The sequence below is a fragment of the Ursus maritimus genome, unplaced genomic scaffold (genome assembly GCF_017311325.1).
Source record: "Ursus maritimus isolate PB19 unplaced genomic scaffold, ASM1731132v1 scaffold_15, whole genome shotgun sequence".
In the NCBI taxonomy this organism is placed as follows: Eukaryota; Metazoa; Chordata; class Mammalia; order Carnivora; family Ursidae; genus Ursus; species Ursus maritimus.
This window is the reverse complement of record NW_024423897.1, coordinates 16,688,959-16,716,170: the sequence shown is the minus strand read 5'-3', so window position 1 is coordinate 16,716,170 and position 27,212 is coordinate 16,688,959. Positions and strand designations below refer to the sequence as shown.

At 51.5% G+C, this 27,212-nt stretch overlaps 2 protein-coding genes across 7 annotated transcripts in view; one reads left to right on the top strand and one right to left on the bottom strand.

Moving 5' to 3' along the window:
• Positions 1-232: 232 nt before the first annotated feature.
• On the top strand, positions 233-11,687 carry NIPAL4 (NIPA like domain containing 4). Its single transcript, XM_040630200.1, is given in 8 exon segments — positions 233-299; positions 302-331; positions 334-453; positions 3,680-3,919; positions 6,834-6,890; positions 8,001-8,091; positions 10,066-10,226; positions 11,018-11,687. Coding segments are annotated over 8 exon segments (1,395 nt in total). The 3' UTR covers positions 11,647-11,687.
• Positions 11,688-15,124: 3,437 nt separating this feature from the next.
• The window catches only part of ADAM19 (ADAM metallopeptidase domain 19), a 79,398-nt gene continuing 67,310 nt past the window's right edge, over positions 15,125-27,212 (bottom strand). For 3 of the 6 annotated variants that reach the window (XM_040630365.1, XM_040630368.1, XM_040630367.1), the window contains 8 exons: positions 27,082-27,152; positions 26,267-26,344; positions 26,044-26,152; positions 24,887-25,031; positions 23,945-24,029; positions 23,467-23,691; positions 19,500-19,652; positions 15,125-18,741 (listed from right to left, as the gene is read on the bottom strand). In XM_040630365.1, the coding sequence (XP_040486299.1) occupies positions 18,688-18,741; positions 19,500-19,652; positions 23,467-23,691; positions 23,945-24,029; positions 24,887-25,031; positions 26,044-26,152; positions 26,267-26,344; positions 27,082-27,152 (920 nt within the window). In that variant the 3' untranslated portion in view covers positions 15,125-18,687. The other 3 variants (XM_040630366.1, XM_040630364.1, XM_040630363.1) reach the window with 3 other exon arrangements.

Below are 27,212 nucleotides of genomic sequence, written 5' to 3'. Positions count from 1 at the left end.
AATGTCCCCCTCTCCCACCCCTCGGGACTCAACTCTGTCCTGGGGACGCAACTGGGTGCACTCCGGGCTTCGGGAGCGGAGGCTCCGGGGGACCCGCCCCCTTGCCTCCTACCGGGGGCGCGACGCGGTGACTCCCTTTCGGGGAGCCCGGCAGCCTCCGCATCCCGGGAGGGCGTGCGCTCCTCTGCGGGCAGCTGGAGCCCTGGGCCCCCGACCCAGGGAGTTGCCCGAGATGCCGGGTGACTCCTCCCCGGGGACCGTCCCCCTCTGGGGCGCGTCATTCTCTCCACCCCTGGGGCCGACCCCGGCAGCTTCTCGCACGCCGGCCACGCCGCGACGAGTCTCGGCCACCTGCTCCGGAGCCGGGGAGCCCGGGGCGCCAGCCGCCCGCGCGTCGGTCCGTGCGCGCAGGGCCCATGGAGCTGCGGGCCAGCAACGCCAGCTGCCAGAACGGTGCGTGCGGGCCCCCCAGGGGCCCCGGGTGCGCCCTGCGCTTCGCGCCTTCCCTTCCCCGCCGCGCCTTTCCCTCTCGTCCTCTCCTGCGGTGGCCCAAACAGGGGAGGGCTGGGCCAGCGCGACTTGTGGTCAGGCCCGTCTTGGGGGGAGGAGCAGGGATCTGGCTGACTTCCCCCTCCTCCAGAGCTGGGGAGCTGAGAGGGGGATCCGGAGGAACGCGGACGCGTGGGGAGGGAGGAGGCGGAGGCGGCGAAATTGATTGGAGCTGGTCAGCCAGAGGTGGGGCGGGGGGGAGGTGGGGGTTCCCGGGGGTTTCTTAGGTATAGTTGCTTCGGGCTCTAGTACCTGCCCAGGTCTGGTTATCTCCCTGAGGCCCACCGAAGACAAGGGAGGGGGCACAGACACTCACCACCGCCCAACCCACACACACCTTGTAGGAAAAGGAGGGAAAGAACAACCCAGGAAGGGGTAAGGAAAGACCCCGAGCTCTACCGTTGAGTTCTTACCAGGACCCGGGTGGTAGACGAGGCCCTTTACCTGCGTTATCTCATTTAACTCTTAACTCTGGAGGGCGAGTAGGAATTATTACCTTGCTGTCTCCTTTCAGGAGAGAAACAAATGGAGGCTCTGAAAAGCCTGATAATTTGCTCAAGCTCCTGTGGTGGGGGAGGGGAATATAAAACTAGGGCTCTTGGATCCTCAAACCTGTACTCACACTACTATACTCGATCTCTCCATTTTCCTATCTCCTCTTGCAATGGCAGCCTGTCGCATAGCCCTGTTTCTCTAACTTCTCTTGCCCAGTGAAGTGTTCAAAGCCAGCTCCGTGGGTGTTGGCTGGCTTTGGTTTCCTGACCAACAGTGCAGTCCATTTTCAGCCTCACCTTCCCCTGGGAAAGAATATGCTCCCTGGTCCTAGCACATTCTGGAAGAGAAGTGGGGATCACCAGGCCCAACACCCCTTTGTCTAATGAGCATCCTCCTCAGAATTAGATTTTCTTTGGTCATCAGCCCTCTCTCTTTTTCTTGTTGTCCTTATGGGAAAACTTAATTCAGCGCAGGCTGCTGTGTCTTGGGGTGCTTCAGGCCTCCCCAAAACAGGCAAGCTCACCCTTTGGCTCCACCTCCTGGAGATGTACCTTCAGGAGGGCCGGTGAAGGGGGTGGGAATGGGATTGGCCTTCTTGGGAGTCACCTTCCTTGGCCCATGTCCTGGCTCTGGCTCATTTCCTGTGTTCAGGGAACTCCCCAGACTTGACTGTCAGAGCTGAGGAACAGGAGTGAGAGGTCAGACCGAATCTGAGTAGGGATGGAGATGGCTTCTTGTCTCACCTTCTCTTGATTGTGACACAGGCGTCAGGGAAACAGATCTCCTCCCATTGCACAAGACACCTGGATGTCCCCTGGTGGGTTGCAGGCCCAGCTCTGCTGCTAGGTTGTTTTGAGACTCAAGCCAGTCCTTCCCCTTCCCATGGCCTCAGTTTTCCTGGCTGCAAGAGGGTTAGGCAGGCTGTCTTCTCAGGGCTCTCCCAGAGCCATTGTTCTATGCGTCTGTGGAAAGGTCAACATCGCCCTTACTTTATTCCACCGAGATGCCACTCTAAGATTCAGATACACCAATGCCAGAGCTGCATGACCTTGCACTTTGAGGCCCATCTACTGCTGGCCTGTAGTTCTCCCTGCTCTGAGGAGAAGGGCCTGGCCCAGGCTTACATCCTTGGCAGGAGCCTGGAGTTTTGTGCCCCACAGTTTGAAAAAGACCTTTTACCACCAAAAGTCACAAACTCAAATGCCTGCGGGGGCTGAGCACATAACCAAAATGACTGAAGGGAAGCAGATACGGACTCTGGGGGATTGCAAAGAACATGTCCTAAGGGGCCACCTGCTCTCAGCTGCCGTCAGTGGTCAGCTCTGGGAAGGCGTGCTCGATAAGGTAAACAGAGGCAGCTCGAAAGCTGAATTTTCATGGGAAATCTGATAGTAAATCTTAGTAATGAATTCATAGTTTAAAACAACCCTCAAGAGGCCAAACGAAACCCGAGCCTGCCCTTGCTGCCTGCTCAGGGGGCGTCAGTGGCAGTTAAGAGCATGGCTTTGGCATCACATGGACTTGGGGGACAACTTGCCTTCACTACGTACCACCAGTGTCTTACTCAGCTTACCGAACTTATCAGGGCCCCAGTTTCTTCCGCTAAAACCCTAGACATGATCACTGCGCCATTTCCATGGTAGGAATGCTCATGGAAAGCCCCAGAGTGGACGAGTGTGAGACTCCTGGCACTGGGGGATTACGTGGCTGTGCTTTACGTGGTTTTACTGAACTTGGCAGCTTAGCTGTCCTGACGGAGGGTCTGCCCCTCAGGCCCAAGTTTGTCCTATTGTCCTTGGCGTTTGTGCCAGAAGGACAAGCAAGTGTTCGTGGGTTCTGGGGCATGAGGGCTGATTCTGACTCCCAGGATCTCTAGGACTTGGAAGGCAAACTGAAGAGACGCGCCATGGGGCGTCAAGGACACCAATCCCTCTGAGGCATGAAGGAGGCCCCTGCCGCTGACCACAGGCACCGGAGGTCTTAGACGAAGGCCGGGAATGGTCGGTTCTAACCATGAGGCTGCTCCTATTTAGTTATCTTCGGGCCGAGAAGGGACTGCGTGCTCTCTAGCCTCACTCCCTCAGGTTAACTGTCAGGAGTCTCCACTGTGGCTGGAGGTGGGGGTATGGAAGTGACGAGGCCTCTTGGAGGGGAAGATCCCTGTGTGATCCCGAGATGTGGGAGGTCCAGAGGCTGGGAGGGGATGCTAAGAAGGGTGGGAGGTTGGATTCAGTGATTCCTGAGAGCTTGGAGGACCCTGCTTGGTGTGGGGGGCATCAGTACACCTTAGTGGTTATGTGCTTGCGTTCTGGAGTCAGTCTGTGTTCTTCGGCAAGGTGCTTGACCTCTCGTGGCCTCTACTTCCCATCTGTGAAATGGGAACTCAAGGCGGTGCTTACCTGACAGACGGTATAAAAATTGGATGAGTTCATGCAAATAAGACCCCTCACCAGGAGGAAGCACTCAGTGAATGTTGTCTGTTTTTGTTCGGTTGAGGCCCACGGTGCGGATGGAGGCCCGCGGATGGAGGTCCGCTGCAGCTGAACCATGGGGTCTGAAACAGTAGCCGGTCCAGTCTTTTGAAAGCATTCAGATGTCCCCAGCGTGACTCTCTTATCGTGGTCTTCCCGTCCAGGTTCCCTGATCAGCCTCTACTGCTCCTCCCACGAAGTGCTGTGCCAGATCGTCGGGGACCTCAGCCCCCAGGTGCCCAGCAATGTCACCTCTCACGGCTGGAAGGAGAGGTTCCGGCAGAACTACAGCTTCTACGTTGGTCTGGGCCTGGCCTTCCTGTCCAGCTTCCTCATCGGCAGCAGTGTCATCCTCAAGAAGAAAGGCCTTCAGCGACTGGTGGCCTCCGGGGCCACACGGGCCGGTAGGGTCCTGGCGGGGAGGGCGGGCGTGGGGTGCTAGGCAGCTGAGCCCCCAGCCAGCCCCGTGAACAGGGGGGTCCTGCGGCCGTTGGAGAGCCTGGCCTACAGGGTCAGGAAAGGCTCATCGTCAACCCCCCTGGGAATCCAATCCACCCACAGGAGACTTCCCTTTAAGATCTCACATTTCTGGAGAACTTCAAGATAAGTTAACTGGGGTACACGTAAGGAAACGTCTCAGGGCCAAGAAACCAAAACCGCAGATCTAGTCCAGTTTTATTTCTTTCCAGCTCTGGCATCCTGGGAATGCCACGACTTCCTTGCCAAATGGGACACAAATACCTCTGCCCATAGCAGTGTCACACACTACTGTGCCTTCCTGGCCTCTCAGATGGGGGCCCCTCCCAGGCCACAAAAGAATTATTGAGTCTCTGTCCACAAGGGATTTGTTTGCTTGGAAATAAGGGGCATATCTATGAACCCATTCTGGAGAAAAGGAATCATGTGTAAAAGAGTTCGTTCATCTAATTATCATTCACTGCTTACCTGCTGTGCCAGGTCCCACGCTGGACATGGGGACCCAGCGCCCCGTAAGGCATTGAGTGGAGTGGGAGACATGGGCAACTGTTCCACAGTGTATGACATGCTCTTCATCATGGAGAAAATACAGGACGCTTTGGGAATATTTTGGAAGGGCGTGTAAAGCCCAGGCTTGGAAGGTTAGGGGAGGTTTTCTATAAGAGGTGATCTGGAAGCTGGGACCTGAACATGAGATGGCCAGGTGAAGGGTAAAAGAGGAGGACGTGGTGTTTCAGGCAGAAAGAACAGCGTGTGCAAAGGCTCAGAGGTGAGAGAGCATGAGTGATGTTAGAAGCTGAAAGTAGCTCAGGATGGCTGGAGTATGGGGCCGGGGGCGGAGAGATGAGGGAAGGGCCAGATCGTGAAGGGTCTTATAAACTGAGCCGTAGAGTTTCTAAGTGACAAAGTTTTTAGGCAGGGGAGAGACATAGTTCAGTTTACTATTTGAAAGGGTTCCTGGCTGCTGGGTGGACAATGGATCAGGGGACAAGCTTGGTACCTAGGACACCAGTTAGGGGAGAGAGACAGCTCAGAACTCAGGCCAGGGGAATTGCAGTGGGAACGGAGACCGTGGTGGAGTCCAGAGATAGCTTTCGAAGGTAGAACTTACTGGGTTTAGTGTTGAGCGGCTCCAAGGAGAGGGTAAAACAGAGTCGAGACTGACTCAGCTTTCTGACTTGAGCAACTGGGGAGAAGAGGGTGCTGTTCTCTGAGATGAAGAATGCAGGACGAGCAGGTTTATGGGATCATGATGGTCCAAGTTCAGACATGCTCAAGGTAGTGTTCTGCGGGACACTGTGCTTTGGAAGCAGAGTCCTGGGGTTCCAATTCCAGCTCTTCCATCCCTGGTGATGTGATCCTGGGCAAGGGAAGTGGTTTCTTTCTTTCTTTCTTTCTTTCTTTTTTTTTTTTTTTTTTTTTTTTTTTTTTTTTTTTTTTTTTTTTTTTTGCCTCCTCATCTGTACAATGGGGTTGAGAACAGTTCCATCCGCTGGGATTCTTTTGAAGATAGGTAGTGTGTTTACAAAGAGGCTTGGCCCAGAGTCAGCAGGAGTACTGGCATTACTGTTATCTAAGTAGGAGGGCCCGGCAGGCCGTTTGGACCCCCAGGTCTAGAGCCAGGTGCCCTCTGAAATGGAGAGCTGTGAGGTGTGGGGAGGAAGATGGGAGCAATGGTCTTTGCTGCTCTACCCTGTACTTCTGGACAAGTGTTCAAAAGTCCACCATGTGAACTAAAAAAACACAATTCCGGGCATCATAGTGTCTCCATTTTAGTGGGAGAAATGCCAGAAAATAAATACATTAACTCAAATTATAAATAAGTATCACGAAGGAGAAGAGCTGGGTGTGATGAAAGAGAATCCCAAGGGGGAAATAAAAGAGATAAGGGGTAGAGGGAGGGCATCTTAGGAGAAGCAACATTCAAGCAAAGTCCTGAAGAATGAGTGTAGGTATAAGCCAATATCGCTAAGAAGACTGTTCCTGACATGGAAAAGCAAAGGTCTTAAGACCAAAAAGAGCTCATCGTTTTGGAGGGACTAAGCGAAAGCCTGATTGGCTAGACAGTAAGAAGAGTGGCAGGAGATGCCTTTGGACATGTGAACTTGGTCAAAGCTATGAACTGGCTTGTTTAGGAATTTGGTCTTTTATAGAGTATCTGGAAGCCATTGGCCTGTTACAAGCTGAGGAGTGACAGTATGATTCACAGTCTTTAAAGACCATCGGCTGCTATGAGGGAAAGCATTATAAGGGATGATGGGAGTGGCACTGGATGGACCTTGGGAGGCTGTTGGCTCACCCCGGGCCAGAGAGGGTAGTGCCCTGGAGTCGGGTGGCAGTGGCGGAGTGGGCCAGGCGAGATGCTTTTTGGAGAGGGCAATAGCAGGTTGGATGGAACCCAGAAGGTGAAGGAGTGGGAGAGTCGAGGGTGATTTCCTGGTTTCTGGCTTAAGCAACCAGGTACATGGAGGTACCACTGACTGAGTTTCCTTTGGTAGGTGGGTGGGTGTGGAGCATTTAAAATCAAGAGTTCTATTTAGGACAGTTTGGAATGCCTATGAGAGATCCAAGAGACGTCAGGTAAGCAATTGGACATTCATGTGGGCTGAGAAGAAAGGCTCAGTATACATACATATATGAGGTCAGGACACCAGCGTAGATGGTGTATAAAACTTTGGGAGTGGATAAAGGCACCCAGGAGGGGACCCAGAGGCACGCCCAGAGGACTAACCACAGGGCACATAGGTTGAACCCTTCAAGACTGGGGAGCGAAGGTAGAGATGGGAAAAGTGCCTGAGAAAGCATGGCAAGCTCTCACTTTGTGTCCATTCCTTTCTACAGTGGATGGCGGCTATGGCTACCTGAAGGATGCCATGTGGTGGGCTGGATTTCTCACCAGTAAGTGGGCTCTTTCCTAACAACACTGACCCATTGATGGCAGAGCTGGAGATGAAAGGAAGGGTGGATGAGGGCATTTCTATCTTCACTGTGCAAAGTGTGAATCTCAAGGGGGAAACCCTTGGCCATCTTCGTAGGTGGAACACCTTCCCTGCATTTCAGATCACATTTTCCACCCAAAGTCAGTCCTTCCTCCAGGGAACACGTGTCCCCAGAGAGGCTTGTAGAGAGCTGCTGCTAATGATAGAGGTGTTGTTTCTCAACTTCCCTTGAAACAGAGAGAGTCATCACTGCCAGTTGGAGTCTCTTGGGGCTCCTCCGCCAGTTTTCCCATTCCCCAGGCAGTGTGTTGGCTCACTCAGAGCGTGGCTGGTCTGCCACTGAGAGTTTGCCCGGATTTGCACATTCACACATTTCCCCCGCTCACCACCCACCTTCGCTGTCTTTCAAACCCTAATTCTTTAAATGGAAAATCAGCCAGCTTTCCATTTGTGAGTCAGGTTTTGATCCCAGTCTTAACCAGGGCTATCCCATTCATCCTCTCTTTTCAAAGTGCAGACCCAGGTCATTCTCTCCCAGCAGAGACAGAAAATGCACTTGTAGGGGTCTACAAACTAGAAACTCAAATGTGGAGAATTAGGTGCGGTGGGGACGTCAGACTTTCTAACCACTTGCCCATAGTTCCTCTGGGACGGATGGCTTCACGACCCACTGGGACCTGGAGAATCAATAACTTTTCTAACTGTTCCTGTTTTGGTAATTAACACTTTCTAGAATGTACCTTATAGATACAGACCAAACATCTGCAGCCCCTGAGGTACGCTTAACTGTGGCCTGCACTAGAAGCCGAGGGGCCTCGAGAACAGCAAGGTGTCCTTCCACAAACATGTCATGTGACCTTGGACTCTGGGCCTCGCTTGCCCATCTTTAAAATGGAAGGATTTGATCAGGGGAGTCCGGGCCTGACCTTCTGATCAGATGCGCTAGGGGGAAAGCATACGATTCTGTGAATGGTTGATCACTAAATGAAGCTATCTCCACCCGGGTTAATTTGGGCTGGACCTGGTGCCTCGAAGCCACACTAGCCTGTTTTCTCCCTTCATTTCCTAGTGGCTGCTGGTGAAGTTGCCAACTTCGGGGCCTACGCATTTGCTCCTGCGACAGTCGTCACGCCTCTGGGAGCGCTGAGCGTCCTCATAAGGTTATTGTCCCCTCTCTTGCTGTCTCTGCCTCCTTCCTATTTTCAGTTTGTCGAGATCTGGAACTGCTAAGTGGGGTCGCCTGCCACTTGCAATCAGGGACCTGGGTCGGTCCCAGCTCCCAGGAAGAGGCACTGGGCTGGTCAGAGCCCCTGAGCCTCGGATGGTTTGCTGCCTCTTGTGCCAGCATCCCCTCAAATGACTGGCCACTAGAGGGGCAGGCCAAGCCCAGACCTGTTGGCAGGGCTTCCAGCGCCACCACGTTGAACGTCTCACGTCCGCGTTTCTGGTGTGTCGAGAGGAGCAGCGTTCAAGTTGAAAAGCACGAGCTTGAGAGCAGCTTTCCCTGAGCTCTCACCTTGAGCTCTGCCTCTTAGTAGCTGCATTACCATGGGCCAGTCACTTAACTACCCCAAGCCTCAGTTTCCCCATCTGCTCAATGGGGAAGCTAATCCTCCCTACCCGAAGGCATTGCTTCAAGGACTAACTATGTAGGCTTCCCGTTGCCACATTCCTCTTGAACTAACTGCGTAGTTCCTCCGTGGGGGTCTTAGAGCCCCATGTGAAGCTGGCTGTGATTATTGGCTTAACCTGGGAGCCTTGGTAAATCCCAGCGAACCACGCCCAGTGCCCACAGTTTCCTCTGTTTTGTTTTACCCTCTTGATGACAATTTTGTAACATCGACACAATCAAAAGCAAACAGAGGGATGACTCACTTTACACAGCTGGCGGACGTAGCTGTGACGGCACTATCGCATATCTGATTAATGTACAAATTCCCCTTCCCAGGAAGTTGGGAGAGGTAGGGAATCCTCCACCGTGTGACCTCTGCCTATGGAAATGCCCCAGACTCTCTTGAATGCAAATGTTTTTGGTAGTTTTAGAGGAGAGATGAAAGACATTCAAAGGAGCTTGGACATCAATCCCCTCTCTCTTGATACCTTAAACCAGAATTTTGGGGAGGAATTCAATCCTAGATCAGCTAACTGCTTTTTACCCTAAGTTCATGTTACCTTCGTAAAGAAACAGAAATCTGCCCTGCGATCACACCTGTCTTGCCCAGTTTCCTGCCCTCTTCCCTCACCTCTGCCACCGCATCTGAGGATGTGAAGGGAATGAAAATCATGTCACCAAGAAATAGCAAGAAACTGATGGTGTTTTGTCCAGGAAAGAGAAAACTCAGGGAAGTCACGGGATTCTCTTTAATAAAGTGTAGAGGGAAAAAGCATAGGTTTTATAATTTGACAGAAATTTAGGTAAAATCCTGGCCCTGCTACTTACCGGTTGTATGACCTGGCCAAGTTATTTTCACTTCTAGGAGACTCCGTTTTCTCATCTATAAAATGGGGATAGTATATTTTACTTCTCCAAGTGCTGTGAGATGTTAATGAGCTATAGTAAGTAGAAAATTCCTAGCATCATACCTAGTACATGATACATGCCCAAGACGTAGTGCCCGCAGTTGTCATCGTGGTGGTTTATATTGGCATATACAAACGGAAGAAGGAATAGATCTGTTCTGTACAACTCAAGGAATAGAAATAGGACAATGAGTAGACACCACCATGTTTTTGGTAATTAGAATGAACCTACGATAGATTCCTTTGCCTTGTGAAGGGGTGAGTTGCTTGCCATCAGAAGTATACAAGCCAAGCCTGAAAGCAGCCTGTTCCTAATGTTAAGGGAAGATGTGCTCATTGGATAGAAGTTAGACAAGAATGCCTTGAAGGGCTTTTCTGACTCTTCTGTTCGGGGATCCTTTCAGTCTCTAAAGCGAAAGAAATCCACACGTATGCCGATTCCTCCAGCACACACTGTAACCCTCCCAAAAATACGTTCCTATTTCAAACGTTTTGGGGGGAGAGTACTGAGTCCTGTCTCTTCTTCTCCATGAATGCTTGCTCAGCCCCCACTTTCCTTCAGGACGCTGGGACAGGCCTGGCTGCTAATCCCTCTCTCCCATGTCCACATGCAGTGCCATCCTGTCCTCGTACTTCCTGGGAGAGAGTCTGAACCTGCTGGGGAAGCTGGGCTGTGTGATCTGTGTGGCCGGCAGCACGGTGATGGTGATACACGCCCCCGAGGAAGAGAAGGTCGCCACCGTCGTTGAGATGGCTGCCAAGATGAAAGACACAGGTAGGCTCCCAGCCCCCTTGAGCAGGAAGGCCCTGGGGGATGAACCCCGGGGAAGGTCTAACTGGGTGCTGACCATGCCAGGTGCTGCCACCTGGAGGAGAAGGAGGCGAAAGCAGGAAAGTCGGGGGGCTGGTCCTGGGGTTAGCTCACAGGCTTCCCAGCCCCATGTGTATTGATGTCATTTATTACGTGTTTATTATGTGCCAGGCACGGTTCTAAGTACGTTCTGTGCATTGTCCGGGTGTGTTCAGCTGCCATGACAACACCGCAGCCTGGGGGGCTTATAAACAACAGAAATGTATTTCATACGGTTCTGGAGGCTGAGAAGTCCAAGAGGAAGGCCCTGGTAGATTTTGTTCATAAGTGGCCATCTCTCTGTGTCCTCGTGTGGTGGAAGGGGCGAGGGAGCTCTTGGGGCCTCTCTTACAGGGACACTAATCCCGTTCATGAGGGCGCACCCTCATGACTTAATCCCCTTCCAAAGGCCTCATCACACTGGGGATTAGTGAGGGGGTGGGGGGGACGGCACAGTCTTGTAGCATGCATTTTCTCATTTAACCCCACAAATTATTAGCTGTGTTTTACAAATAGGGGAACAGCGGTCTTGCCGTTTAATTAATAACCTGCCCAAATTATTAAGAAGCTGTGACGTGGGCCTGGAACCCGCGTCTGTCTGCCTTTAGAGCCCAAGTTCTTAGCGCTATATCCCGTGACCACGGGTAGAGGGCTCCAGAAACGACCTGGTCTTCTGCAGCTCAGGTTGTCTCTCCCCACCCGCACCCCTCCCGAAGGGTACATCGTGTTTGCCGTGCTTCTGCTGGTGGTCTGCCTCATCCTCATCTTCGTCGTCGCCCCACGCTATGGACAGAGGAATATCCTCATATACATCCTCATCTGCTCTGTGATCGGGGCCTTCTCCGTGTCCGCCGTCAAGGGTCTGGGCATCACCATTAAGAACTTCTTCCAGGGGATGCCCGTGGTGCGGCACCCCCTCCCCTACATCCTGTCCCTCATCCTGGCACTTTCTCTCAGCACGCAGGTCAACTTCCTCAACAGGGCCCTGGACATTTTTAATACCTCGCTGGTGTTCCCCATCTACTATGTGTTCTTCACCACGGTGGTGGTTACCTCCTCCGTCATCCTCTTCAAGGAATGGTACAGCATGTCGGCCGTGGACATTGTAGGCACCCTCGCTGGCTTTGTCACCATCATTCTGGGTGTGTTCATGCTTCACGCCTTCAAAGACCTGGACATCAGCCAGACCAGCTTGCCCCACATGCACAAAACCCCAACCCCCTCTCCCACCCCTGAGCCCACTGCCATTAGACTAGAAGATAAGAATGTCCTTGTGGACAATATAGAACTCTCCAGCACCCCATCACCAGAAGAGAAGCCCAAAGTATTTATCATCCACTCTTAAAGCTTGGAATACATGAGTGAGAAGTGAGCTCCATGGTACAGCCTGACCTCTCCATTTCAGAGGCACCTGGTTATTTTCACCACCACAGTTACCCATGGGCTCTCTTTTCTTGAGATGTTCATTTATACCTCATCACTGTTTCCAGAAGAAAAAGCCCCACCCAGGGAGCAGTGGTGGCAGAACTTCGTGGAAACAGCCTCAGTGACCAAATACATCGGTGCCAGCAGGTCCCCGGACCTCCCTTCCCACTTGCTTCCTCGGTGCTGTCGCTGTGTTGCTGGGAAGAAGCGAGCATCTGACCCGTTGAATGTAGCACAGGCCAAGACCTTCCCAGCGATGCTGGTTGTCGGGAAGTCCTCAGCACCAGCTCTCCTGAGACTGAATCCCATTCCTCGGCCCAAGGATGAGTGCGGCGCGTTCCCAGAGGCCCAGACAGCAGTTCATCTTGCCTCTCCATCCAGCGCCGACAGCTCATGTGAGACGTCCTGCTGCTTTCGCCGCTTCATCTTTGGAGACAAAAGCATGACCTCAGCTGACCTTCTCACTGTGAAAACCACCTGATGTCTCAGGGAACATTTCCACCAGCCCCATTCCCCGAGCGCTCCAGCCTGGAGGTCAGCACCTTCGTTTCCGTCCACTCTACCCCCAGCCCCGCCCCCTCCGTCCCCCTCTCTCTCTAGCCTAAGGAGTCGTCACTGAGACATTCGGGCAATTACCTTAGAACTCAAAACAAAATGGCAAGAACAACGACAACGAAAGATCCTCCACAGCCAAGCCCTGCTGGCGCTGCCCGGTATTTCGTTTTGCCTCGCTCTGGAAAGAGAACAGCGTTTGCACTGCTCTTAAAAGTAGTCTGGCTGTCAAGACAGAATTTGGCAGAATGCACTTTCCTTTTCCCCAAGGAGTCAACCAAAATATGATTTGGGGAGATGGGGAGAAAGAGGAGCAATGTCAGGATTTGGCAGAAAGCAGCCCTAGGCCCTCTAGAAACCTGGGGCTAACTTTTGTGTTTACTCTGGTGCCCAACTAAGAGCCCAGGTAGAAGGGGTGCTGGGTAATTTCTGGGCAGGTAGCCTTAGAGGCCTGAGCAGTGGGATCAGCTTTGAACTTCAGTGACCAGTGGGGTGTAGGCTTGGCGTGGGGTGCCTTCTGGCTGTTGATCAGATGGCCACCAAGCCCCCAGTGCCACTGACGAGCTCCCCGCCCTGGGAAGCAGCAGGTCATGACTGTTCTAACACCACCTCCTTTGGGGACTGCCTTTAGTCCCCTCATATTTGACCAGAAGCATTCAAAAAACCAGAGCAGCTGGAGAGAGAGATAATATCCTTCCTGTCTTCTTTCTAGCTCCAAGAGTATGGGAGTTGGTGGAAGGACCATTGGAAGGAAGTGAGAGAGCCAGTATATCTAGAAAGAGGGAAGGCTTGATCCTCAGCCCCCAGGTGGGCGCAAAGCCTCCCCTATGTAACCCCGTACCTGTGTCCTTTTTTGATGTCCCATGCCCTAAGCACAGCCAAACCCGGGCCCGACTCTTGCTGGCCTTGAAGCTCCAAAGGCTCAGCTCACCAACGGACTGGCCCCCTTCACCTCCAGCCTTGAATCCCCGGGTTTTAATGAACGTGGATGTCTGTCTGTAACTGAAATCAATGCCACATGTTGGATCTTGAGAATGGCAGTCATCTAAGGGCCCTGAGAGTATGGTCTGCAGGGTCAAGAATAAAGACTTCTGAGTGTGTTTACTCGATACTTGCGTCTTGGCCTTCTTTGGACGCGGAACAATTAAACTGGTTTGTCTGGTGCTGGGGGGCTGGTCCCCAATCTCTGGAGGGTTGTGGCTGCCAAGTGAGTCCCTGCGGTAGCTTTCGCGGCCACACCCTCACTGCAGTGGGAAAGGCCGTTTGGGAAGAGTCGGTTGACGATATTCATCCCTTGTTAATGCCTGAGCCCGTACTGGGAGCCAGGCACAGTACTAAGAGCTTCATGGGAATTCGTTAAGTCCTCACAAATCCCTAAGGTACATACATTGTTGAATCCCCATTTTATAGATGAGGAAAGGATCTCAGGGAGGTTAAGTAATTGCCCAGGGTCACACAGCCGGGATGAATCAAAGTTGCTATCTGGCTCCAAGCCTAGAGGCGTAACCACCAGACAGTGTCTCTCCAAAGGGCTAAACGAAAGCTCATATCTCTTTGTTCTTTTCTTTCCTAGTGATCTGTGCTGTCTCCCTTGTCTGGACAGAAGCCCCATGAGAGTTGGTCTTTATTTGCTGCTTATTCTCACTGCCCAACACATAGTTAGCACTCATAAAAACATTTATTGAATGAAGGAACAAAACTGTTCCAATCGTCCTTCTTTGCCCAGACTCTCTCAGGGGCCAGCTCTCGATCCAGAGCAGGTGTTCATGAACCCCTGGCATGTCCCGCAGAGCAACTCTAAAACTACCGTAGTCTCCAGTTTCTGAGCACCTGGCTTGTGCGGGGGACAGGTGGGTGCTGTCACGTGGACCATTTCCAGTGATCACGACACTTTTGAGGGTGGTGTTATTCCCACTGCGTAGCAAAAAGAAGCTCAGGGTTCTGGAATTCATCCGCTCTCATGCATCTAGTAAGCAGCAGAGACCGGCTGGCAGAGGCCACACAGCGGCAAGTTCAGATGGTGGGGGTAAGCGGGCAGGGGTGTTTGGACAAGGGCTGATGTCACAAGCAGGCATTGTAGTAGTCAAAGCATTTGTGTTTGATGCCTTTGAAATCCTTAGGCAATCTCAAAACCCTGAGAAGTTAGAAAGATAGAATCAGATACCAAAGACCTCCCAGGGCTTTTGTGAAGATTAAATGAGATCATTCACATAAAGAAAGTAGGATACAATGCCAGCATATGTTAAATACTCAGTAGATGTTACCTCCTCTCATGGTTATTATGATTCTCTCTTGGAGAACCTTAGAATTGAGATGGGGATCAAATGAGAGAATAAGGGTGAAGTCCTTTTGCAGACTAAGAGGCGCTAATGGATGGGAGCTGTTATCACACAGGGCTCTGGAGTCCAAAAGCCTACCCAACCCTAGCTTTGGCTCTGTACCTGTCCACCCAGCCCAACAGACCTGGAGCAAGTCTCTCCCCACTTTGAAGTGCATCTTACCTAGCAGTAAGATGAGGAGGTGAACACGGGATCTTGGTTGTCTCCTAAACACTATAGTGTAGCAGGAGAAGAAACATAGCAGAGAATCCCAGGATCATTCATGGCTTTAGTGACCCAAGACCTAACTGAAATAGACCATCCCGGGTCAGGTGCAAAGACAAACAGCCCCCTCGACTGGTCATGGGCAAACCCAGGCTTTTCTGCAGCTTCAGGTCTTCTGTTATGGCCTGGACGGTGGACTGCGGGCTTTGTGGGAACTCTCATGAGGAGTCCTCGTGGGATGGATCTTATCCAGGCGGAGCAGTGGGAGATTAAAGCAAACAAAAAAGAATGGCCAAACCAGACAACATTTCAAATGACAATTTATTTTAATTAAATACAAACAAGGAAAAAGGCACCATGGCCCATTCAAGTATTTTGCATAGATGTACAAATATTGTAAACAATTAATAGGAGGACAAGAGAGGAGAGGATCTGTTTTCCGTGAACGATCTCCAAATAAAAAGAAAATTCACATTGCCCCAGATCCCAGACGTACACACAGTGGATGGTGTGAGAGGATGCACAGAAGGGTGACTTGGGGGACACTGGCTTGGGTTCTGCAGAACCCCTCTTAGCAAGCTTCCCTAGGGATGGGGCACCTTTCCAGTCGGCATTCCCTTGGGTGTCCAGCAGAGCTGTTATACACATATTTAACACAATCGTGACTTTAGAACTGGTCCCCAATGTAAAATATGCAAGCCTCCCATACCCTTTGCCAAATAAGAACAAATTTGGACATAGGCAAGGGGAGGTTTTATTCAAAAAGATTAATGCAGGAGATAGCAAGGGGCTCCTGCAGTATGGAGGAGGGGCTCCCCCAATCCTGTAAGATCTGAGAACATTTCAGAGCTGGGGCAGAAAAGAGCCTTTATAGGGAGAAGTAAACAAGGCTAAAAAGAACAGATGGCAAGCAGGTACTTACAACTTGGAGCCAGGCACCTGGGATAAAACTCCCACTGAGACGGGGAGACAGGGAGATAGGGTGCTAGCTCCCTTGAGGTTTACATTTCAGAGATGGCTCCCAGGTTCTTAAGAAAAACATTTCCAGGGCTGTAAACCTGGCAGGCTAAGTTAGCTTTTAAAAAGATTTATATCCAGCTCCGTCTGAACAAAGGGCTGGTTTACTCCACCAAGCTTTAGTTGGGCTCCTCTCCTGCCCGCCCGACTCTGAACTTGGACCCACACTCAGCCTGAGCCAGCATACAGCCCTCCGCAGCAGCCCCTTCCCAAGGAGGCTGAGCGCAAGGACGCCCCAGTTGCGGTTCTCTCTAGCCAAGTCCACTCTGTCGATCAAAGAAAAGGCCCTTCCTTTCTGAGCTTTGAGATGCTCGCAGATCTTGTAGGAGCTCACCTGAACATTCTCCCTGCTGCTACAGCCCCTGCCCGGACTGCAGATTCCCTTTCCCCGCCTTGCAGTAATCCTTTCCAATAAAGTCCCTCCTAAGGCCCTATTTGCTTTTACTTGTCACCTCAAAGCAGCACTTGGGCGCAGGAGGGAAAAGGAGCACTTGGTCGCTCTTGCTCCCGGGGAGCCTAACTGGCCTGCCAAAACGGCGGCTCCTGGTCCCTGAACACAGCCAGAAGTGAAACCGGAAATAGAACCGGCTGCCAAAAGTCTCCATCAAATTTTAAAAATTCAACCTTCTTCCAGTTCACAGTACAATTTTATGGGATGGAGGTGGGAATAACATAACAGAAGACAAAAACAGAAAAACAAGAAAATACAACCCAGGGCTCTTTCTGGTATGGGTGCAGGGAGGGTGGATTTCATGTTCAAAAGGCTCATGCAACCACAATGGCTGTGGCATTTTCACTTCGGAGCCTTCGACCTCCTCCTGTATGGGAGACAAGCTGCAAGTACCACAGGAACGTCTGTGAGGCACGCGGGTGGGTACGAGTGATTTTTTTTTTTTTTTTTTTTTTTTTTTTTTTGCCACGGTGTTTTCACCTTTATTTTCCTGGGACCCAACCTTGTGGCCTGGGACATCTGGAGTAACGCAATTACACGGAAGGCTGTCCTCTGACCTCATCAGGCAGCAAGGAAGGTGGAACCTGGCTATGGGGACCAGCCAGGGCCCATGTCTGGGAGACAGAGGCATGGATATCAGACTACCTGAGGGAAAAGAGCCTCATTTTCCTGAGATCTTTCTAAATCCACGCCATGTGTGTCCCCAGGTGCATTTGCCAAATCTCCCACTTGTCTAAAACCCGAGAACATCTATTGAGCACCTGTTGTATTCAGAGAATTGTAAGGGGGCCCTGGGTTGGTGGTTGGGAGTGAAAGCTCAAGCTTCTTCCTTGCGTTGAGGTTTTCAAGAGCGAACAATGGCTCACTGCAGGAGGTGGGGATGGCACAGCACCCTTCTGGGGACGGGAGACCGTCACCAGAGGACATGTCCAGTGACAAGTCGTCCACTTTAGCAGAGCACCACATAGCCTTCCTTCCTGGCTCCGGGGCGGGGGTTGGGGGGGTAGTACCCATTGGAGTGGCATTTCCCCAGCTGCTCCAAGTTCTTTCTGTAAAGGTCAGATAAGGGCAGTGACCAGAAGAAAGAACACAAGGAAGTGGACGATAAAAAACCTGGTGTGCCCAGCTCAGACTCTGTTCCGTCAAGACCGTTGACTGCTCCTTCTCTATGGATCTCTAGAGACAGGTCAGCTCTCGCTCAGAGAGCAATGATCGTGCCTCAAATCAGTGACCAGACCTAGGGACAGGCGAGGGTTCTGCCCCCTTTGCTGCCATCCCTGAGGACCTACCTTAGATTTCCATCAGGGAGTAGAGGGTAAGACCTTCGCCCTGCCGAGGTCACAAACACAATGGCAAATAAAGCTTCGACGCTCTTACGACACTCTTGAGAACCACAGAGGAAATCCAGTGGCCGACACTTAAAGCAGGATTCTCACGTGTAGGTCACAAGCACCAGGTCTCCAAGAGGCTGGAACTGCTGAAAACCCACTCACCACAGCACCACACATTAGGTAGGTCTGAGCGGGGAAGAAGAAATTTCTGAGGGAGAAATCAAAAGTGCTGAGCACTTGGAAAGAGAAGAAAACAAAAGGCAACCAAGAATGATTCCGAGTTGAGAGCCGCAACCTTTGGCATTGGCTCAGAGGAGGCCCAAGCTTGGTGCTCCCTCTGCTGTCTACACTGCCCACAAATAGTACCTGTCAGAGTCAGGGGGACCCGTGTGAACAAGGGGCGGTAGGGGCTTGGGGAGGGGAAGGGACTTCTCTTGGTCACATGTGGTCACAGACCCAGGAGTGGTGACGTCAACCAAGCCCTGGGCGGGGCCACAGTGGAGGCTGGTTTGACCCCTCTCAATCTCAGAGCTAGAAGGGATGAGTAAACGTCCAGCCTCTGTCTAGCTTGGGGCCTTCGAGGAAGACAGAAGCAATGGAAAGCTCTGATGCATGCCCTCCACCATAGGACATGGATGGATGGCTTCTCCAAGCTAAGTCCTGGGCTGATGGACTGAAGAGGCCCTCTCCCGAAGCTGGCTTACCAGCTCAGACAGCCCAGACCATCGCCACTGGCACCTCTGAGGAGACAGGCCAGCCAAAGGGAGGTTGGAGAAGAAGCCACCATTCATCCTCTTCCATGCTCTCTCCTCCCTTCCCTGGGGCAGTATATTGCACAAAACAACACTTTGATGCCGTTGGATAGTAGTCTCTCTGGGCCTCCCAGGAAGCCAAGGAGGCACTGAGTCAAAAAAGAGATTTTCAGAGATGCGGTGGTTCTGGGAGGAGGGAACGAGGGGGGGAAGGACTTGGAGGTGGCCAGACATGCTTGTTCCAGACTTCATGGCCACGGATCCTCTGGGGAGTTCAGAGTCCTCAAGGAAAGGCAGAAGCCCCTGTAGAGGGGTCTAGGTCTTCGAGCCAATCATCCCCCTGGCCCTCTGTGATCTGTATTCAGGAAACTGTGGAAAGAAAGGGAAGAGAGCGAGAGAGAGGTCAGCTAAACGCTGACCGGTGGCGTCAATGGGGGCTGTCCTCTTACTTACGACAGGTCAGAAAGACCATTGGCTGAGAAGGGTTTCCCTCAGAAGTCTGTCGCCACATCTGTGCGTCCAGACTATCAACTCCCCAGGAAGAGGCAAGGTGGGGCCCCAACTCGAGCTGCCGCTCAACCCACAGAGTTCCCAGGCCTGGTGGGAACGGAGGGCCGTCAGCCAACTTCCTCGCCTCCTTCCTTCTGCCTCAACTCCCGGACGGCAGCCGGAAAACATCAACCCCAGGGAAGAGGAAAGAAGAGGGGCCATTTGTAAATAGCCTCCCATAGGCCGGCAGTTTCTAGAAACTAACTGCCTGGACCTTCACAGCAGCCTGATGGGGCTGACTATTGCCGCTGCTTACTGCCTCTTTCCAGAGAAGGAAGTCAAGACTCGAGAGTGATTTGCTCAGAGTCGTTCAGTGGGTGAGCTGTAGACCCAGGTTGGAAGCCACCATATTCAGGCTCCCAAGCATCACCTTTCAGAGGAAACCAAAAAACTCCAACCCTAACTCACAGGGATAGTCATGCAAGCACCAAGAAACACTCAGCTTTCGTCCTTGGCTTTTGTTCTGGAAATTCACCCCTGCCAAAAGACGCATGAATTGGTCTGTTTCCTCAACCACATTCTTGCCTCCTGAAGGCCCGTGGCCCTGGCTTACACCCTGAGGGCTTCCAAGGACTCACCTTTGGGACAGGTGCTGCCAGAGGCCGGGGCTGAAGAGGGGTAGTGGCAGTGGGCTGCAGGAGGGACGTGCCACCCGGCCTGGGGAGGCTCTTGCGGCCTGGCACCGGGTTAGCCGGGAGCGCCTTCTGCGGGGGCCGTGGCCTGGAGAAATCCTGGGGAGAGAGCCACAAGCCTCACTCAAAGGCCAGAGGGGCCTGTTTGAAAGAAAATGCTCCCAATATATTACCGATCCAAATCAGAGGAGAAAAGGGGTAGACTGCATGGTCCTATTGAAAAACAAATTGTGTGCGCATGTGTTTACGTGCTCAGGAAAAGGCCTTTCTGGAGAGCAAGCTGGCTTTATCTGTTAAAATGAGAAATGGTCATTCTCCAATCTGATCATTCTACTTCTTACTATTTGCATAGGGGCACAAAAACGAAATTGGAAGGATGTTCCTTGCAACCCTGTTTGTGACAGCAAAGGCAATTAGAAACAACCAAAGTGTCCGTCAGTAGACAAGTTAGTAAGGTCCTATAGTGACAAATGAAGTGGTATTTAAAAAGAATAAAGTAGGGCATCCAAGGTGGAATAATCGAGAGTCACTGCAAGCTGACACGCAGGTTGTAAAGGTTGGTTATGTAGAATAAGTCACCACCTTGCCCCTGCGGCCGCACAAGTGTAAGTGTAAGTGTGCGGAAGAAAGTCAGGAAGGATGAAGAGCAAACTGATAACGGAGGTTAGGGATGGGGTGTGAGTGGGGAGGGGGTCATCCAGGGGACAGTCAACTATTTTTAACATGAGCATACATGTGTGTTACTTGAGTAAATAAAAAAAAAATTTTTTTAACAGAAGAAACCACATTTTCCACATTGGTTTTCTCTGAGTGGTGCTGTTAAAGGGATTCTTCCCTTTGTGCTTTTATATCGTCTTGTCACCAACTCAATAAGGTCTTCCCCGACCTTGCTTAAAATGACAACACCCCCCACCCTGGCATTCAGCATTCCCAGACCCTTTTATCCCAATCTACTTTTTTTTTTTTGGAGGGGGGATATACATCACTTACCCCCCTCCAAAATACCATACAACCTACTTATTTCTTCTTTTCTACCTCTCCACCCCCCAAGAGACCAGAAGCAGGGGCAGAGGTCCTTGTCTATTTGGCTCACTAAGAGAGATCAAGCTTCCAGAACAGTGCCTAGGACACAGTAAGCACCCAACACATATTAGTTGAATAAATAAATTTCTGAGGGGCACCTGGGTGGCTCACTCAGTTAAGCATCTGCCTTTGGGTCAGGTCATGATCCCAGGGTCCTGGGATAGAGCCCCACATCCGGGCTCCCTCTCCCTCTTTCCCACTCCCTGCTCACGTGCTCTCTCTCTCATGAATAAATTTTAAAAATCTTTAAAAAAATAAATTTCCGAGCTAGTCAAAATTCTTCAAATATGTATTTCTTCTTCTTCTTCTTCTTTTTTTTAAACAGGGCAAAGAATGGACCATACCACCACGCACAGATCCCTAAGGCCATGAGGTGGGAGACAGAAGCCAATTCCAGGCGCTGGGAGTCCCAGGGCCTGCAGTGCTTGATTGTTCCCCTTCCTGAGGTCACTAGCAGACCTAACAATGGCCAAAAAGCAAGCATAGGGAGAGGGCAGGAGCAAATCAGAGAAGTGGGATTTGGGGAAAGAAGCTTCTCAGACATCAGCAAACTGAGAACAGAAACTAAAGCTCAACGAAGAGAAGAATAGCAGACACTTGTGACCAAAAAGCCCCCAAGGACAACGCAATCCCCCACCCTTCCAGCCCAGACAGCTGCCAAATGGCGGTGTCTGCTGGAGGCCAGGCCAGAGACCTTCTGAGGGAGACAACAGCTGGGAGCAGATGTCAGGTTGCTGTGCGGAAATGCTATGTTCCCAAGCCGCTTGCTGTGCAAAATGAGCGGGGGTGGGGGGGGCGGGTCTCTGGGTAGGAGCCTTATGGGCATGGCAGCACCGGGCGTCCCAGAGCAGTACCCTGCCACGGGCCACGTGGCAGGGACCCAGCTGGGCTCGACCAGGGGCCTCAGCCAGCACTGTTTTCCAGAGGCAGAAACAGACCCTGAGGCGCTCTGGCCCACTGCTTACCCGGGACGACACCTCCATCAGCCAGGCTGCACGGGCCAGACACTGGGGGCGTCGGCAATTGTTCCCCAAGTCCCATCTGTTTTCTCTCGTACATGTCTCCCGTCAGCTTCGATGCAGCACTCCTGCCACCCCCTGCTCCAGGCTACCATCATCTCTGCTCTGGGAAGCATGTAAGCCTCTGCCCAGTATGTCCACGCACCCAGTCTCAGCCCCTCGGATCAGTGATTCACACTGCGGCTGGAGTGAACCTTCCATTTTTTTAAACCAGTGTTTTAAAGTTGAAGTGTCATATGCATATAAAAATGTGAATCATGAATATACAACTAGATGAATAATCACGAAGTGAACACACCTATGTAATCCCTGCTCAGGGCCTGAGAGAAGAGGAACAGTCCCAGAAACATCTGTGGGCCCCTCCCAGCCCCTGCACCCTGCTTTGGCCTACAATGTAGCCCAAAGAGCAATCCTCATAAATGGCAAAGTGGATCATGTCACCATGCCCCACCACTGCCCCTTTCCCAAGGAATGCAGAGCAAAGCCCTGACTGGAGTCTGCGGCACAGTCTGGCCCCTCCTGATTCTCCAGCCTCATCTCATAGCTCCTCCGGCCCCAGGGAGCTCCCTTTCAGCAGGTCCTGGACCAGGAACACTCTCTCCTCCCCCACCCCTCACAGCCTGCTAATTCCTACTCATCCCTCAGCCTTCAGCTTAAATGTCACCTCCTCAGGGAAGCCTTCTTAGATTTCCCAGAATAGGTCAAGTCCTCCTATAACTCTCTTTCTGAGAACCCTGAACCTCTCCTTCACAGCACTGATCCCCAGTGTAACTACACATATTGAGGTCTCTTGCCCAGCAGAATGTGAGCCCTGTGATACAGAGCCGGTGTTGGCTTCGCTCACCATTGCCTGGTAGGGAGTAGAACAGAGAATACAAAGCTTCACCACCACCTCCCCAGGGTGGTCCCATCACTGAGCTAGCAAGTGGTGGAGCAGAGATCTGGACCCTGAATGCCCCTAAGACAGGTGGTGTCTCATTCAGCTCAGGGGACCCCAAGCCCTAAACCAGGAGCTGGAGCACAGGGTGGTAAATGGTCTGGAGTCAGACCTGGGTCCTATGTTACAGCCCTAAGCCCCTGGACCTCAGCATGTGACTGTATTTGGAGACAGGGACTTTAATGAGGCAATTAAGTTAAAATGAAGCCATGAGGGTGGGCCCTCAGCCAACCTGACTGGTGTTGTGAGAAGAGGAAATCTGGACACAGAGACTCCGAGGCACAAAGGAAGGACTGACAGAAGCTATCCGAGCACAGACAGGCCAGGTGAACAGGTTGCCGACAGGTGGCTCCCACCTCCCAGGGGCCCCTGCCCCTTGACCTGCCCTCGAATTAGCATCCCCCATTAGACTTCCTGACTAGAAGTTACAATGTGGTGGGACAGGTGCTACGATGAGAGAAGTACAGAGGCACTGAACTCAGGCTTGGGGGAAGTGGCCTCTAGGAGGAGATCTGAGGATGAATAGGAGCTGGCCATGCAGAAAGAGGAAAGGGGGTACCAGGCAGAAGACAAAGCATTTGCCAAGACCGAGAGGAGCACAGGGAACGGACAGAAGTTCACTGGGGCAGAAGGAGTGGCCTGTCATAAAATAGGCCAACCCAGAAGGAAATCCTCTGTAGTTTGGGGGCCGCCTGGGGAGTCAGGTTCTCCACATTCGCCGGTCTCATGCTCTGTGTGCTCCCTGCATTTACCAGAACGCAGGGAAGGCGGTCCGCTCCAGACGCAGAGTCCCATCCTCACAGCCTCTGTCGCTCCCCATGGCCTGCGCCTTGAGAGCACAGCCCTCGTCCTGGGTTGCCGAGAATCCACTTACCTGGGAGAGGATGCAGCTTGGGGCTGGGGGAACTGGCCGGCTTGGAGGAGGCCTCCTGGATGACTCCTTCCTCTCTACTTGGGACCCAGCCCCTGGGGAGTTCCTAGCAGTCCTGCTGAGGTGCACGGGCAATGGCGCAGGTGAGGACCCAAGGTGCAGATAGTCTGGAGGGGGCCGAGGAGGAGGCTGGGAGGGCTTCCGTGGGGTTTCAGGGGTGTTGGTCATCTGTATGCATAAGACAAGGAATGCCTGAGAAACAGGAATCCTCAATATACTGCAAACCCAGAGGCCAAAGGGAGGATGTGCTGACCTGTCAATTCCCCAGGTGCCCAGGGGTCAGGGACAAGAATCTCTCTCAAGCCAAGAAAGTGGCTTTTATTACCAATCCCACAGGCCCACAGAAGCTCTTAGGAAAATCCAACAGGGTCCTGGGGGATAGAAGAAATGCCTCAAAGTGCAATGATGCCAAAGCCCTTACCTTTCGCTTGCCCTGGGGTGTCTGCAGCTTAAACGTTGGGTTGGCGTGGCCAGTTCCACTGTTCTGAGACACCCTGAAGGGACAGCTAGTAACAAGAATGGGGGAGAAGGAAGAGGGAGGTGTTCATCAAGGGTCGGTGCCTGAGTTGCCTCTGGCCCAGCACAGCCAGCAAGCAGCTAAATCCCCTCCACCGAGTCTGCTCTGGACAAAGTGGGATTAGTCCCCCTGAATCCTGGCTCCCTACCTGTAGAGACACTATATGGCCAGTGGAGAACTCTCAAGGAAAGAGAGCTGCCCTTTACAAAACAGTTTTCCTCAGCACCTTCTCTTTACCCTTTTGAGAACTTTCTCCCTCAAGGAGACGCATGGATGTCACCATCTATCCACCAAGTCCCTTCAGGCTTCGATCCAGGTAAGCTTGGGATTTAAAATCCTCTCCAGAACAGGCGTAATTTAATAGGGGACTCAGAAGCTACACAATCCCAGGATCCAAAGGAATGAATCGCTGGGAAAGAGAAAAAAAAAAGCCTTTGTCTTGAGTGGCTGTCCAGCTACCGCTGTGACTGACTTAGGCCGGTCGGTCCATCTGGGTTGCCTCAGGTTCCTGCTCTTTGAAATGGAAATCCAGACAATTACAAAGAGGATGGCAAATTTCATCTTGTATTCCAACTTGAATTGGTGAGAGGCATTCTTCTGGTGATTCTGAAGTGACCACCGTAGAGAGTACTTCCAGTAAGATCAACTAGTAATGTTTGCCATGGTGGTAAAAAGCAGGGCAGAAGGGAAGATGGCGGCATGGACAGCTCACCTGCCTTCTCTGAATTAGACCCACTACCATCAGGGTTTTTTTTTGTGTTGTTTTTTGTTTTTTACCAGGTTCTGCTTACAGAAAGCTTTATGACCCATAAGTAGACCCAAGTCCTTCACGGCACCCCATCATACCTGAACTGTTGCCTCAATTTGGAAGGGAGGGCTAAGGGCTTGAGTTGGCCCAGTTTGTACTTCTGTTTACAGCAGTAGTAGACCAGCAAAAGGACCGCCAGCACAAACATGGCCGTGAACACTCCAGCTATCACAGGACCAACACCTTCCAGAGACAGAACCCAAGTGAGAAATTCAGAAGCTGTTCAGGCCACAGCAGTGGAGTTCAAACACTGTATTCCTGATTCTTCTTCAGATATTTGATTTACATTTAATTTGTGTTATTTATTTTAACTAAGAAGTATAATGAAACACACACGTTAGGTACCACTGGGAAACCACTAATATTAGCTTCCACAGTCAGGTCAACTTGCTTTGCACAGACCTCATAATGAAGCTTCTCCAGCCACTTCTGTTTCATTGAAGAGTCCCTTTTGAGACAAGGAGCTCAAGATCTATTATTACTTACCACCACTTTTCAGCCCGAATATGATTTTTCTGGACACAAAGCAACCAACCCACAATGCTGAGAGGCTGAGACTGGTCTAAGATTACGAGTCTCACAAATAATCCACAGTTTCATATCTGGCTTCATCAGCACTGACTCAGTGTTCTCACAAATGACAAATTTAAATGTACAAAATATATATACACCAGTGGCACACGACTTTTATCTGTTTTATATGTTGGGGTTTCTTCTCTAAAAGATTTCATTCAAATAAAAGTACCTTGCTGTTAAAAAAAAAAGGAGAGAAAAAAAGCTTGGAAACCAAAGGGCTAAAATCTCCGTGATTTACACTAAAAACTGTACATTTTTCCACATGTCTGTCTTCATTTTAAGCTTTGTTCATCCAAGGAATCTGAACCACTGTTATGTGTCCCAGGTTCATGGTTCTTTTTATGTGCTCGGAAGGGCTGGTCACCACCCCACTGTCCAAAACTAGATGGGATTAGTCAGTAACCTATGATCTCTCTTAATCTCTCCCTCGCCCAAGGTGTGTCACCCTCCTCCGTAGAAATGATAAGAGGAAGAGCAACTGAGATGTGCCCACCACCGCCTTTTTGTTCCCTCATCTACAAAATCATGACAGCGGAGTGGACTCACTCTCTGTCTACACCATACCACCCACCCCTCCTCACAAGAGTGGGCAGAGGCCCTGAGCAGGCCAGACACTCACTGTCAGGGGGCATGGGCCCACTGTCGAGGCTGCCCCCTTGGCCGGGCGTGTTGCAGAAGGGCGGGGCCCAGCCCCGGAAGCAGTGGCAGTTCTGGTTGTTGTTGCAGACCTGGAGCGAGGGAAGGGCACGGGTGTCAGCCCGCCAGAGGGCTCTGCCCGCCCCCCAGGGCCCGTCCCCACCAACATGGGCGCAGAGGAGCCCCAGGACCCCGGGCACACGCACCCCGTGGCCGTTGCACTTCTTTCCGCAGCCTTCCGTCTCAAAGAAGGAGGTGTTCCTGCACTGCCCCTCGAAGCAGATCTGTAGTGAGGAGGAAACCAAACTGTCAGTCCAATGGAAGGACACTGTCTGGCCGACAAGAGGCTGCGGTTCTAAGAACATATGGGACTCAGAAATGCAACTCCGTTCCGGTTATTTATTACAGCCAAAAACTGAAAATGGCCAAAAAAGCCAGGACGGGATGATAGTTGACTAAATTCTGCCATTCCTTTCATGACCGGGGAGAAAAATAGCAAACATTATATTATTAAAATTTATATTTAATATAGTAAATGTGTTATTACGTTCTATATTAATGTGTTGGTTATATGTTAGTTACTTCACTGTTTATTAATATGCACTAATTTTAATATTATCCTTAAAAATAATGATGGTGACAGCAGTCTACTCTATGCCAGATCCTATACCAAGGGTTTCACATGTTTTTTATAATTTTGTTCTCAGTTAACCCTGAGATAGGTGCCCTATTTTCCCTAGGCTTCTGGACTAGCATCTAGTTTATTTCATAAGTCATATAATAATGCATGATGAGGACAAAAGGGATAATAGCAAGCCCCTCTAAGTGGTTTACACGGATCCTCTCATTTAATCCTTACGACATTTCTATGGGGTGGGTCACGCTATTGCTAACATGCTTTATAAAGGAAGGCACTGAGGCTTGGGGTGGCTGGGAAGGTGGGATTGGAGCCCAGGCACCTTCCCTCCAGAGCTCACATTTGTCAGTCACTCCCTCTCCCCCGAGTGAGGCAGGGACTCACATGGTTGTAGCCGCACTTGGTCCCGGTCATCACCAGGCCTGGGTCCAGCATGTCCCCCTCCTCCTCGGGACCACGGTAGACATGCGTGCCCCGGCACCGGATCTGCCTCCCGTTCAAGATGATGGTGGTGT